The sequence below is a fragment of the Scomber japonicus genome, chromosome 14 (assembly GCF_027409825.1).
Source record: "Scomber japonicus isolate fScoJap1 chromosome 14, fScoJap1.pri, whole genome shotgun sequence".
Taxonomy (NCBI): Eukaryota; Metazoa; Chordata; class Actinopteri; order Scombriformes; family Scombridae; genus Scomber; species Scomber japonicus.
In genome coordinates this window covers 31,131,387-31,146,544 of record NC_070591.1, presented here as the reverse complement: position 1 = coordinate 31,146,544, position 15,158 = coordinate 31,131,387, and the positions used below count along the sequence as shown (strand labels likewise).

The window sequence follows — 15,158 nt, the reverse complement described above, 5'->3', positions numbered from 1 at the left end:
TATAAATAACTTTGCAAAGTTATCCAGTGGACCAGATTGGACCCTTTGGCGGGCCGAATCTGGCCCACGGGCTGTATGTTTGACACCCCTGCTGTAGAGGAAATATAATTTTGAGAAATAATCAATTTCACACAGCTAAATCAAAGAGAAACAAAGACAGTAAGTTCATTGATAAGGAAAACAAACACATAGAATATAGACATAAAATCACTCTTATCCCACAGTGAATAGAAGTTGGAATGACTCAAGTTTCCCAATTTGTTACATAGATTATCAAAGTCAATCAGAAAAGATTTTGACTTTGATTATCTTTATGATTATTACACCTTTTTGTTATTTAATTCATATACTGTACAGTTATGCAACTGGTACTAAAATGCATTTTTAAATGTTCTAATTAATTTGTCCATGTTAGTAGTTACTAATAACCTGGTTGCAGCAGCTTGAGCTTTACCAAGCATACTTTGGACCTATGGCAAGGAGAAACGTTTATATGGACACTGTTTAGAGTCTTAATGTCTTTGAGTGTCTAAAATATTTTCTCATGTCTGTAATATGTTGTTCCGTTCAGCTAATGCATGCTGGGATCATCCATGTGTGCCTAAAAATAGGAAGACGTGTAGAGGATGGATGGATTATTATGAAAGACATCACATGTTTCTCTGCATGACCAAATGTTTACTTTTTTTGCAGTTTTTCATTGTATTGTATTTTATTATGATGGAAAAGATCTGAATATACTAAACACATCTGAAATAATATAAACACTGCTGCTTGAAGATTACTGTGTCTGTCTCTCTCTCAAATTCAAATTAGCTTTATTGACATGACAGATCCGAAATGTATATCACTAAAGCAGTGCGGAAGATTAACATTAATAGGTGATTACACATAAATATACAACATTTAAATATAGTAGAAGTCTTTTTCCACAGATGTACTCACACAGAAACATGTATCACTGAGCTTGTTTGTCTCAGAGTGACATTACTGAACATGCAGCTATTGTTACACATTGACTCCTCTCCCCACATAGACAGGACAGTGTGTGAGGATCAGACATGGACAAACTCACTATATTAATAAAACCTCTCTAATCCTTATATTGTTCACAGTATAACAGGAAGTGAGATTCTGTCTCTACCTCTCTTTGATGACAAAGTGAACATGTCCTGAACATTGTTAGTGTTTTTCTAAGTTGTCACAGTGGTCAGGTACTCTGCCACCATGTACTCCTAGAGCCCGCTTCTGCCTGAGGTTACTTCCTGTTAGAGGGGAGTTTTTCCTTGCTGCTGTCACCAAGTGCTGCTCATGTTGGAATGTTGGGTCTCTTTAAATTAAATTAAAGAGTACAGTCTAGACCTACTCTATGTGTAAAGTGCCTTGTTGTGATTTGGTGCTATATAAATAAAGATTGAATTGTATTAAAATATGATTGTACAACAAGGAGACAAAACACACGGAGCGGCATCAGTTCATCCTAACAAAGAACAAATCTAATCTATTATAGTTTCTGAAAGGTCAAATAAATGATCGTGATTGGTCAAGCATAAAACAGTTTATATGATCACAGCCAATGGTAAACCATGACACATTCATGTTACTTGAGAGCTACATATCTCAAGATGCTCATCCCAAAACCCAGAGCTTCTTTGGACATGAGCCAGAATGAGTAGAGAGCAGCAGGCTTCTTTACATAATCACAAAGAATGTAGACAGTGAGAATCAAGGCTCGTAACAACATAACTTCAGCTTTTTCATTTCACAAGTTTCCTGCAATAGCCAAATGAAACTATTGTCTTATATCAAATACAAGGTTATTAAATGGATCAAAATCTAATATTAGCTGATTGAAGCAAATAAAAACATTTCACTGATCACCTTTAGACTTCTAAAAACAGGTTATAAAAAATGTCATGCAGGTACATGAAACTATTTCTCCTGTTAGTTTAGTTTAGTTTATTTGGATCCCCATTAGCTGTTACCCAGGCAACAGCTACTCTTCCTGGGGTCCATGAATTAGTAAGTGTGTTAGATGTTAGATGACCCTAACCCACCTATGATGCCACAGATACACACCAGCTGTACAGTGGTACGCTAGCCAATGACACATTTAAATGATCACTAGTCAACCTCTAAACAGGAATCTGCTTTTTGCTGCTACTCCCTCAGTTAGGAGCTTGGTGTTTGACTTCTGTTTAGTTTTGCTATTTTACTAGCCAAGCTTCTTCTGAACAAAAACAGTCTGTCATGTAACTATCTTCATTAGTGTTTAAATTCCCTGTGATGTGTTTAGTTATACAGAGGCTCAAGTGATGACAGGTTAAAAAAACCCTGTCCTGTAGCTTAGCTCTTGCTTAGCTTTGTTTCTCTCTGTATCTCTGTCTTAAAAGGGATCATGAAGTCTTTAATAAACTAAAAAACAGCACTGATGAAACCCTCCATGTGGACTTAGAAAAAGGGATTTTGGTCTGATAGATGTGGCAGTGAGGCACAATGCTGTTAACTTTTTTCCCCCGAGGTGTAAATAAAATTCCATCACTTCCATTGTTCTGAAATGTGGTGAAAACATGACTGCTCAACCACTTTACCACCGTGACGCCTCCTCTCCTGTCTCTGCTGTAACTTACCATCATTTTCAGATAAATCACAACTTATTATAGCCTCTGCTTTATGGTTTGTTACATTTTAATTGTGTTCACACAAAAAAAACCCAAGTGGAGGCAGCAGAGTTGTGACACACGCTTTGTATTTCTTCAACATTCATCAAACTGCACTTTTAAAAATGTAAACACTCTACACTGTAGATAGCTGATCCCTAAAAAGACTGGAAGCAGACGAAAACATCTGTACACGCCAATTATACAATCTGATGGAGAAAAAAAAAGCCTAAAACAAAAACACACCAGTATCATAACAGAAGTGTAGTTAAAAACAACCTGTTTACAATACAGGAGGATGGTTAGAAATACCACAACCATGTTGATTCAGTCTCATGTGGCTGAGGATACTGGGTTGATACTGGGTTGATACTGGGTTGATACTGGGTTGGACGACCGCCGCATGCAACATGTCAAACATATGAGTGACTTTAACTAAAAAATAAAAAAAGAGGCACAGGAGCCTTCAGTCTGTTAGCAGCACATACAGCAGCAGTGTGAAAGTCCATGTCATCACTCTGCTCAGAGTCTCTCAGAGTCTCTCCTCTTCTTTGAGTCTGCTGCTCAGTTTGTCCAGAACCGCGCTGAGCTCCGTGTTCTTGTTCAACTTCAGGTAGAAGTCCTTCCTGATTGGATGGATGGTCAGCCAATCTGCCGCCACTTCTGCCAGCAGACGGATGTGTTTCTCCATGTCACCTGTTCATTAGAGAGAACAAGCTAATTAGATATAAGACATAAGGGCCTGACCCATGCTGTATTTTTGGGGCCGATACAGATACTGGGGAGTAAAAAAATTCTGATATTGATACAATGGCTGATAATCTTTATATACATATAATATATAAAAATGGGGTTACCAAACACTAGTAACGGAGGCTGTGATATTTTACAGTGTAAGAATAAACATCAGTGCATTAAAACAGTAAACTTCACTGGGCATTGAATATGTATATATTACAGCTGAATTAGAAAAAAGGATTAAATATACATAAAATGTGGCCTATATATTTTAAAAAATAAAATAAAATGGACACATATCTGTAATAGGCCAATATGGCTCATGCTCAGTACTGCCAGTAGAATCAGCTGTTAACTGACCTGTGCTGAGAGCAGATCTGTAGCTTCCCACCATCTTGTTACAGACCACCTCCATGATCAGAGCCGGTTTCTTCTCAGCCACAAACACGTTCCTCAGAATCCTGGCCAGCTCCCCGAGCCGTGACATCATCAGCAGGCGATCCTCATGGGTGGGGTTTCGAGTCATGGCTGCCTGGAGCTTCTGGGACTCCTTCGCTCGAATCTGAAAAACACCAAAAAACAGTCAGACGGTCAATGAAGCGCCCAAAGCAACATGACACTGATACATCACATGGTTCTCTGATTGGGCTTTGAAGAACCTTCTGATTGGTGTACATACCCTGTCCAGCAGGGACTGGGACACTCCTTTCAGGGCAGTTGGGACCTGAGCTGGAGCGGTAGGTGATGGAGCAGATGTTTGGGTGGCTGGTGGGTTGTTTACAGATGTTGACTCTTTGCTCTCTGCATCTTCTGTCCTCAGAGCCAGAGAAACCAGAGCCTTCTCCATCTGGAAACAAGAACTATTGTATAAGTACACTGACAGACTGAATACAAACTGTTTATGATGAACTCAGATTATAGTCAGAGCCTCCAGGTGAATGTCTAACAAATATTCAAAGTATTATAAAACTACCAGAAGACACACACAGTACCTTGGGTGTGATGAGTGAGCAGGCTTTGTCCAGCACTTCCTGAGCTGTCGTCAGTTTCTCAGTGTGAGGAGGCTGAGGCAGTGGACTGATGTGCACAGCTGGAACAGTGTCTACATTGAAGCGAGGGTGCCAGCGGGTCAGTTTGTCTTCTGGTACAGACACTGGAGGAACCAAAGAGGACAGGAAGACCTACAGACAGACAGATGGATGGAGAGGTGGTTTGAAAACTAGTAAACGCTAAAATGTGGAGAAATGTGTCTTGGCTCACACCGCTGTGTTTATTTAAAATGTTGGAGCTGAAAGAGTGAAAGAAAGCAGCTGCTCACCTTGTGGTGCTGTTTAACAATAGAAACCAGGTTGTAGTGGAAGATGTGTCTTCTCTCCAGGAGACGAGAGGCTGACAAGATGGAACAAGCTTCATTCTGATCTGTAGAGACACACATGGGAATGAAACCAAGTTAGTGTCCTATTTACAGAACATGTGGTGATTAAGGTGAACAGATAGTTCTTTTATCTTTTCTATGCTGTGTTTTACATAGCATGCTGGTGTGTGATGTGTAACAGCTACCTGTCCCTTTTACAAAGACGTCAAGCCAACTGCCGCCATAGCCAGCTAATTAGCAAATCAACTCTGCACCCATTGTCCCATGCTCCCCTTCCCTAATTTGGTGCTATATAAATAAAGATTGATTAGCTCTCTGAACATGCAGTGTAAATGCACTGTGTTCTGACCAGAGTGAACGTTGGGTTCCACAGTGAGCTGGTAGCTGCCTCTCTTAATGCTGCTGTTGAATGTTGGGATGTTCTTCTCTTGTCTGAACGTATAGGCCTCAGCAAACACCGTCTTTATCTGACCAACGTGGCTCTCCTCAAACCGCCTGAGACAGGGACAAACAGAACAGACACAGATAAGTTTCTGACAGAGAAGACCTCTGACCTCCATACACAGAGAAAAGAGAAGGATTATCTGTGTGGTGATAACATACAATATGTTATACAGTCAGCTTGAACTATGGAGGATAATAATGCTCAAAATTAAAATTAAAAAGATAAAATGAATAGACATTGAAAAGCATCATTTAAAATGTCAAATGATCATTTGTATGTAAAAAGACAAAGAAAAAAAATGAAATCTGAAACACCTTTTTTAATTCCTCATCATTTTTCAGAAATGAAAAAACACTGAAAAAAAAAAGTGTAGAATCTCTCCATCCTTCCACTTACTTGTGCATCATGTCCTGAACTCCCTGCTTGATCTTGGTGAAGGTGGACGTCTCGTGGCGGTTGTGCATCATGGCGACCACAGTGTCCATACTCCTGAACATCTCAGCCAGGACCTTGTACTGGTAAGGCAGGGATAAGCCTGGGGGGGCGGCCTGGGCGAGGGTGTGGTACCTCTGATATGCTGGCTGCTCAGCACTGAGGGACCAGAGAACAACAAATATGTAAGCTTCGAATTTGAACTTAACTGTAAAAATGTAAAGTGCCATCTGTGTGTGTGTGTGTGTGTGCTCACCTCTCCTGTGATTGAGTCTCACTCATCCTGCTCTCCTCTGTCTCTCTCTCCTCCTTCCTCCTCTGAGCTTTAGCTGCCAGCTCTTTGGCTCGTACTAAGGTGGACTTGAGGGTCTTAGCATCAGAGGAGGGGGGCACGGTGGAAGCAGGAGAGGTGCTTGTAGGTGCTGGATTTACTGGGGAGGAGGAGGAGGGAACTGAAGAGGAAGCAGTGCTGATTTTTTCCTCTGCATGTTTCTTGATCCTGTGAAGGCGAGACTTGAGAGCAGTGATGTCATCTTTAGACAGCACCTGAGACACGGGGGGGGGGGGGTCAGGACATTTAACCATACAGGTGACAATATTCTGCATTTATTTTTTGTGCTAAATGAAAATTTAAATATTTACATCTTCAATAGGAATAGAAAAGTCTAAGCCTAATTTATCTTTTTAATGTAATAACATTAATGAGTTACAGTACTGCCTTCTGTATTCTATGGATGAAGCAGAGCAGTGACTTTTATTTATAACAATAAAGAAACATTAATGGACAACATACTTTTTAAAAAATTAATTATTAAAATATTCCTGTGGTTGTGGATTTGCTTTAACAATGAGACAGAATGTATCATTTTAAATTACATACACTGTTGATTTTCCACAACTAAATTAAAGCTGTTAATTACTCACAATACACTGCAGTCAGCCAAAGATATACAGATATTACAATTGTATGAAAACTGAAAAGCAGCAAATCATCACACTGGAGACACTAAGTGAGAACAGTTGGCCTTCTTTTGCTTAATAAATGACTCCAAATCATGTTCTGCCTACTAATAAATTCAGTCCTCTCTTAAAGTATGACACTCACTCATTTATATGTGAGCTTAAATGTCTGACAGTGCAAATACTCTGAATACATGTTGGAAACATTAAGTTAATACTGACTGATTACTTTACGCCAAAAACACTGATCAGGAGCTTCAGATCAATACTACACACACACACACACACACACACACACATTCTCTTTATAATCACAATCAATTAGTAAAAGTGTTTCTCTAATTTATACAGTTAGCATGAGAGCAGCTGCTTAAGCTGTAAGATGAGGTGACTCGCTAAAATAAACTGAAAACTCATTCTTGGTTAAATATGTGCAGTATTAGAAACTTGTATTAAAAATCTACCAGCAAACTGAAATGTCTCTAAATGTTGATCACTGTTGATTGTGTGAAGTGACAGAGGATTGTCACAGATCATATGTTACCTTGCTGGCCTGTCCTCTGTTGCTCCTGGTGACATGAGTCCTCTGTGGAGAGCTGCTGGTCTGGATCTTATCATGGTTCTCTGACACTGAGGCCTGCTGGATCACCTCACTGTGCAGCGGCTGGGCTGCAGTCTGGACACACAGCAACAAAACATCACGTGTTATTCATGTTCATATGATTAGCAGTGCATTAGATTTACAGATGCAAGCATGGACGATGCTGGAAACAGTCTAACACTGTGAGGCTTGTCCACAACCTAACCACAAGTCTAATCCATTGATTCTAAACAGATGATAGCTGGTGGTTAAGTTACCTGGATATGAAACAATAACTAATAATAACTTGGTTTATATAAAGTTAATATTATCATTAGTTGTGCTGTCATTTAGAAGAGGATTTTCTTAATCATGCTGCGGAGGTTCAGAGTAACAGAATGAGTAGATCTACCTGTGCTGTGTCCTGAGGGAGGATCAGTTTCTTTCTAGCCGTCTTCCTCGTTACTTTCTCGGCGTCTCTCCCTGCTTCTTGCCGTCTCTTCTTAGAGGTGCTGTGTTCAGCGGTGGCTGAGAACACGGCTGCCCCGAGGTCAAACTGTGCGTCGGTAGAAGTCCTCTTCGGGGTCCGGGGACTGCAGGGCTGGTTCTTATCTGTGTGGATGCTAGTAGACTGTCCATCGTTCAGTCCCACCGCCTCATCGATCACTCGGAGAAACTCTTGGTGGACAGAAGATGAAGACAGGAGAGCGTCTTTGTTTTTAGGAGCAGAACGTCCTGCAGCAGTATGGCTGCGCTGCTTGGCTTGTTTAACCGGAGCTTTCTTTTTCTGAGAGAAGAAGTCTGTAACCCGAGCCTGAGCCTGAGCCTGAGCCTGAGCCTGAACCCGAACCCGAGACTGAACCCTAGCCTGAGACATGCTGCTGGATCAGAACTGAAGACACTGTGTGGATCTACTGTAAATCTCCGTCTCTATATATATCAACTGTGTCGATCAACAATGGATCTCCGGAAATGTTCACACTTAACAGGAAGAAGAAAAGGAATTTCGCGCTAAATGATTATAGCCCCGCCTCGTCCGGTTACGTCAGAGGTGTGATATTTTAATGACGTGCCTGTTGATGAATTCAAGTCACACACGTGTTTAATGTATGGTTTGATCTTTTCAGCTTTGTGGCCACTTACAGAAAATACTTTGAGACGTGATTATTTCTAGATTTCTCTCAACCTTTACATACTGTTCAGGGTCAAATTTTTAAGAGCTGTAAAACCTCTATAAAACATTTCTTTACAGTATAAAAAATGGAAATAAAATGAAAAAATAAAACATATTTTTTAGAATATTTGTGCAACACTATTTATTTATGGTAATACACAAATTTGGCCTGTGTGTATTACGCTTATGTTTTTACCATGTAGTCATATTCATATTCATCACAAAATGTTCTCCTGGACCTTTAACGAATGATTGTGAATGTCTAATCAAACATTTCTGATTGACTGATTGGGAATTTTTTGAATGTGAATTGGTGAAGAGACTAATTATGAGTCAGAATATGAACAGTATGTATGGGTTAAATAAAAGAGATGTTTGACTCTTTCTAACAAAGTGATCTAAAGCTGATGAGATAAAAACATGAATTCCTCTGTACTGTATAATGTGGTCTGACTACATGTTACATTTCCATCTCATCAGAAACATCAAGCTCTGTAGCTGACAATGTGTAATCAAATGCATAATATTTTAATTAACTTGCTCCTGTACTTAAATAGTATAGGCTATATTTTAAATAAATCTTATCCAATAGATGTATTTTGTTTGATTGATTAACTTTAATCCAACTCACAGGTACTTTGAAACATCAAGAGCATGATTAATCATTTTGGACAATTATCACCTGCCCTCACACATCATGAACAATGGAGCAGAGGTGTGATGGCTATATGTATCTTCACTGGCAACAAGCTTTATTATATTCATGTATTTACAGCTGTTACTGTGTCCTGTTGTGTTTGAGGTTACATGTGTCTGGAATATTGTCTGCAAATCAAATGTAACTCAAAAGCAAAATAAAACATTACTTTACATATTAGGCTTACTTTTCAAACACATAATTAAAATATAGATTATGATGCTTTGCTATAGTTTAAACTGCCCAACAACAACATTGAGTAGTTTGATCTCACTGGATCAGCCACATCATCACATACATGAACACATCAAGTACTTTGACTTTTGAGTGATTTGTGTTAATCATCTCTTAATCTATACATGCACACCCTTTAATCACAGCTTTATGCCTCAGTTTCTTCTTTCCTCTACATTACATGTATGAAAAAGTAACAGGATTATATTCAATGCCTTTGCCCTTTATAATTTACTTAAGCCTTTTATATGGGCATCACACTGTCTGTATGGAGTAGGCTAAGAAGGATTAAAGAAAAAACAGAGATTATTCTCCATACCATTTAGATTAGACATAAAAATGCATTTTTTCCACTGTCATTTAATAATAATAATAATAATAATAATAATATACATTTTATTTGTAACACACTTTACATTTCAAGCAAATCTCTAAGTGCTACATGGTAAAGCATCAATATAAAGACAGATAAATATATAAGCATAAAAGTAGCAACCAGATAATTTATTAAAAGTCAAAGGTTCTGCTAAAAAGAAATAGTTAAGTCTTTCTTTAAAACTCTCAATCGTCTCTATAGAAATACACTATAGAAATACTCTCTCTCTCTCTCTCTCTCTCTCTCTCTCTCTCTCTCTCGCTCTCTCTCACACACACACACACACACACACACACACACACACACACACACACACACACACACACACACACACACACACACACACACAGTAAACATGTCTTCATTTTAAGGGGAAACAAGCCAGAAAGGTTGACAACAACTATTCTTTTTACATACAGATGCTGTTGCTTTCCCCTCACTGCTCCACGTTTTTACTTAGTTGTGGCTACGCTAGAGGGCGCTACTGACACACACACACACACACACACACACACATACACACACACACACACACACTGGCACACACAGCACACACGCCACACTGATGAAATTCATTTTAGCAACAGGTGTGGCAAGTTACAGTACATTGTGGACGTATTTCCAGCGTGCGCATTGATTGCTATGCTCATGTTATCATTTTTATATAAAAATAAGCCACATTTTTTACAAACGTGTGTCACCACAGTTCCAATAAAGCGACAACTGCGTTTCTATGCATCGTCTTTTTAAACTCTACAACACAAGATGTGAAGCAGTGTTATGTGATCAGTATGTTACAGTGTGTTTACAGCGGGGAGGTGACCAGCAGCAGCAGGAGCAGCAGTGGTGGTGGAGAATAGCTCCTCTGTGAACGCCCTTCAGACTGACTTGCCTCTGAATCACATTTTCCACCTACAACACTGTTACTCCAGACTGGGCCCCTCTGACGGAACACATGCAACTCAACTTTTCTTCCTCACGGACACACTTAGTGGTGAAAACGAGTGGATCTGCTGCTGCGCTCCCACACAGCCAGAGAGGATCCATCCAGTCAGCTGTGTTAGGAAACTTTTCTTTGGGAAGTTGGAAGACTTTGCACTAAAAGCTGCTTTGTCTTTTTTTTTTAATGGGAGATCATGAGCGCATATCGGAATAATGCCTATGTCATTCTTCTGTCACGTTTGATCAATCAGTCCCGATGGAGCCCTTTAAGTTCACGAGCACAGTGTTTAATGCTGTGATCGATGATTATTAGTGAGGAATCGTTGCTGATTATCGGAGGAGTGAGTATTGATCACTCTGTGCTGACATGGATCTTCAGGTGATTGTGTGGCTGTTCTACTGCATTCTGCTGCCCACCACGCTATTAACAGGTAACACATTTACACTTTTTTTTTTTTTTTTTTTAATCAAAGGACTTCAAAACACATTTCCTAACAAAAGTCACACATTTACACCTACGTAGACTTGAGCGATTCAAGTGTCTCGTAACGTAATGGGTGGTAACAGCGAGAAGCAGCGAGAGGGAAAGCTGTAAAAAAAAAAAAAAAAAAAAAAAAAAAGCTCACTTCACTGTCAGATTACTGAGAGAGATAAGAGTAGAGTCAACGTTAGCTACCACAATGCTGTTCATATAACATTATATAAACTACAAACTATAAACTGAACCGTAGTGTTAAATCTCAGTGTGGTTTGGTGGTGTTGATGTTTCCTCTTGTTGTGAAATGTGACAGAGCGGATGAAGCCGTGGTAAACATGAACATGAAACAAATATAAAGTTTAACGACTGTTTTAGAATTTAAATATTAGCCGAATTGAAGAATGGATCCAGATGTATTTAACAAGTCAGAGGTGTTTTCTACAAAGTGACCACGTTAGCTGCTGAGTAAAAAAGTCCTTAAACTGAATGATATTTCAGTCAGGTTCGGCAGGGTTAACTTCTGTGCGTCGCGAGCGGTGACTGGTGCAGGTTGAATGTAAAGTGAAACGATGTGTTCAGGTGTGCTGTGTGATTCATAGAATACATTCATGTCTTGGAATGCTGAATGCCACAACATCTGTTCTTCTCTCTGTGCTGCAGGCTTCTGTAGTTGTATTCTCAGTCTGTTGCTTAACAGTTTCAACTTTAACAAGGTGGCTTAATCTTAGTTCATTTAATACATGGAGCTTTTATATGGTCAGTTAAGCATTGATAACTAATATGGCATAATGATTAATAATGGCTTAAAAATGGGAACCAGTAATGACACAAACCTGAGCTACATCAGTGAGGTATTTTATGTCCTCCAATACTTTTTTTGCCACAGCATACAAATGAATTTTGCCTAATCAGTTATTGTCTTAAAAAGAAAATTACTTCCACCACAGCTCAACACTGTCCGAGGAAACACAAGGAGGGAATTTGATGCTAAAAGACTGTAAATGTGTCAGATATCAATTGATATGACTAACTCAGACTACTGAAGACTCATATAAGCTTCACATCTACTTTTAAATGGATGTTATCCTCCATCACTTCCATTGAAGGCACATTTGAAGGAGATTTTCAGTCAGTATGAACAGGAGGAATGATTACAGAGAGGAAAACCTCTTCTACTGTTCATATGGACACCAGACTGTGGTTTTAACACCTGAAAAATGGTGAATCTATTCTTTAAAGCTCCTGTACACCACTGGCTGGGACATGGTGTGAGAAGATGTCCAACCTTGATTCTATGTAACATCAGAGTCCTTTACTAAGACATTGTGGGTTACTGATGTGGGAAACAAGGAGTGGGAAGAAAGTTTAAAAAATGTATACAAAGAGAAGAAGTTAACCGGATGTTCGGCAGCGATTTCCCAAAAATCTAAAAAGGATAAAGTGATGCAGTGGAGGAAGTTATTTCTTTAGTAGTTGTGGAAAGACAAAAAAATGTGCTGGGTTGTTTAGTTACACAAATCCTGTAAGGAAGCAACGCTTTGTATTGTTGTAAACATAGACACACGCAACAGTAACTGGGAAAAATGTGGTGGAGATAATGTTGAGAAATTCTTTTCACTTCCAGTGAATATGTCACACTGAATCATTCTCAGTATGAAAACAGCTGTTTAATGTGTTGACCTGTGCATATTGTATTTATCACTTTTGGGTGGGGAATCAAATAAATTAGCCAGGCTGTTGAAATTCTTTGAGCTTCTCTGGAGCAGGTTAGCTGTTACAATCAGTAAAAGAAAGATAGCTGATGATGCTGGAAAGCCTGTTAAACACAAAGCTGCCTGACCACTAATCCTTTTCCCTGCACATTCAGAGTTACATTTACACACACACGTGCATGCACACACACACACACACACACACACACACACACACACACACACACATACACACACACAGCATTGATTCATTGAAAAACAAAGGCAGTTTAACCTCAACTTTAAGCTGTTTTGAGTCAGAGATTGTCTCTTCCCCGAAAATAGCATGTGAAACATCACTTTAATGTTTCTTAATCTTTCTGTTTGTGATCATGTGTTGCCGGTTTTATGAGAGAGAGAGAGAGAGAGAGAGAGAGAGAGTGAGAGAGAGAGAGAGAGAGAGAGAGAAATATCTCCTGACAGGATGTCACTAGCTAGAACTTGCAGTGTTTCTGTCTTGTGTTTACACAAGTTTCTGCTGAGTTTAAGGAAGTGAAAGATGCCAATAAAGTTGCCAAGCTCTTACCACACACACACACACACACACACACACACACACACACACACACACACAGACAGACACTCAAACACATACACACAGACAGCCAGTCTGCAGCTGGTACAACTATAAAGTGCACTGTGACATGTTCATTGTCACACTCATGCTTGTGAAGCTTTGACATCAGTTGTTGTTATAGTGGAGCTAGATAATCCTGAATATTATCATGAATGACATCATCTGGTTGTTGCTTTCTATAAAAAGAGAAACATTTCAATGCCATCAATCACATCCATCCATCCATCCATCCATCCATCCATCCATGCATCCATCCATCCATCCATCCATCCATCTATCCATCCATCCATCCATCCATCCATTCATCCATCCATGAACACATACATATATAGTTGCATCTTATCACAGAATGCCTTTCACTTCAACTACCCTGCACCCGCTCAGTGTGTGATTCTCTCTTCTACTAGGCCTATACTATTTATTTATTTTGGTTTACATCTTATTCTAATGTGAAGACATTTATGTTTAACTTGTCAAAAAAATCATTCAGATTATTAAAGCACTTTCTAAATGGAAAAGGGAGTTCATATTAATCTGACTTCCTGTTTCAGTTGATGAAAAATGAACTGAACTGAATCAAATTGTTGACAGGTGAAGTCACATTGAATAGTGACAACAGTGACGACAGTTCACACCACTAGTTTCAGGCCATACACAGCAGTGGCTATGTTTCCTCAATTGCCTGGCATGTAACCATATAAGTGTGAATCTGCAGGAAGTGACTCCTACAGGTGTAATGGCAGGTTGATTATTAAACCTGTAGAGATGTTGGGCTTCTTCAAAGTGGGGTTCTCAAATGTGAACTTATCCAGCTCATTCAGATGTTTCCTGTATGTGAGGTGAACCTGAGACTGTGTGACTTGGGCTGATGGACATGGTTTGGTTCAGAATGAAGACAGAGGGGATATAAAGCACTGTGCATTCAGTAGTCTATGTTCATTGCTGTGCCATTAATTATGTTAGTTTTGCTGATAAATACAGTACATTTTTTTCCAACATTCCCAGATCAACATATTGTGTTTTTTATGGCTAGGAATAAAACACATTTGAAGAAGTTTTCTTAACTTAGGAAATCACTCCTGTGTCTCCCAATATTTAGGAAAGCATCACAGGAGTCTTGAGTGATGGGAGTTTCCAGATGTTTTATGACATTAAGCTTATTAAAAGATTGTTTTTGACGAATAATGAATATTTGAGATTGACCATGTACAGTGCATAAGAGGGCAGATGCTGTTCTACAGAAACCAATGTCCTCATGATATTACACATTATTGTAACAGTAACATGCATCTTTGCAACACTGCTAATTTTGTCAGAACCAACAATTTCAGCTGTCATAGATCAAACTTTGTCATAAACAATGATGGGGGTCTTCAGTGAGTGGACTCAAATATGAACATAATCATGCTCTCCTGGCTGGATGTCAGATATCATCGCTTCATTCCAACACTTTTTATAAGATCTTAGGTATTTCAAAAATAGTGGAGGATATGATCTAATGGCTCTCTAGGTTATGTTCACTCATTGCATTGCATCATCAGATAACAAGAGGTGTAGGTGAAATAGTTGAGAGGGGAAATGGACAGTGAGGAAGAGGAAGAAGCCACAGAGTGAGGACCCAAATCCACAGAGGTTATACAGCATGTGCCTGTGTAGCAATATTATAGGAACTGTAAAAAGATGTGATTAGATGACGCTGATTCACCAGTTTTTCAAATGTAAAATGCTTTATTCTATAA

General features: G+C 39.2%; 3 protein-coding genes across 3 annotated transcripts in view; 2 read left to right on the top strand and 1 right to left on the bottom strand.

The window, feature by feature from the left end:
• aprt (adenine phosphoribosyltransferase) overlaps window positions 1-779 on the top strand; it is an 11,814-nt gene extending 11,035 nt beyond the window's left edge. The window contains exon 5 of the mRNA XM_053333304.1: window positions 1-779. This exon is cut by the window's left edge and continues 420 nt beyond it. The gene's annotated coding sequence lies outside the window, so the exon portion shown is untranslated.
• A 2,413-nt stretch (window positions 780-3,192) lies between these two features.
• On the bottom strand, window positions 3,193-8,067 carry cdt1 (chromatin licensing and DNA replication factor 1). Its single transcript, XM_053332666.1, has 10 exons — window positions 7,603-8,067; window positions 7,155-7,286; window positions 5,907-6,196; window positions 5,615-5,809; window positions 5,123-5,268; window positions 4,717-4,817; window positions 4,391-4,579; window positions 4,078-4,245; window positions 3,759-3,960; window positions 3,193-3,356 (listed from the first exon to the last, which is right to left on the bottom strand). The coding sequence occupies exons 1-10, from the start codon at window positions 8,065-8,067 to the stop codon at window positions 3,193-3,195; spliced, it is 2,052 nt and encodes a 683-aa protein (XP_053188641.1).
• Window positions 8,068-10,798: 2,731 nt separating this feature from the next.
• piezo1 (piezo-type mechanosensitive ion channel component 1) overlaps window positions 10,799-15,158 on the top strand; it is a 109,691-nt gene continuing 105,331 nt past the window's right edge. Inside the window, exon 1 of the mRNA XM_053332665.1 lies at window positions 10,799-11,044. Within this exon, the coding sequence (XP_053188640.1) occupies window positions 10,981-11,044 (64 nt within the window). The 5' untranslated portion in view covers window positions 10,799-10,980. The remainder of the gene's footprint in view (window positions 11,045-15,158) is intronic.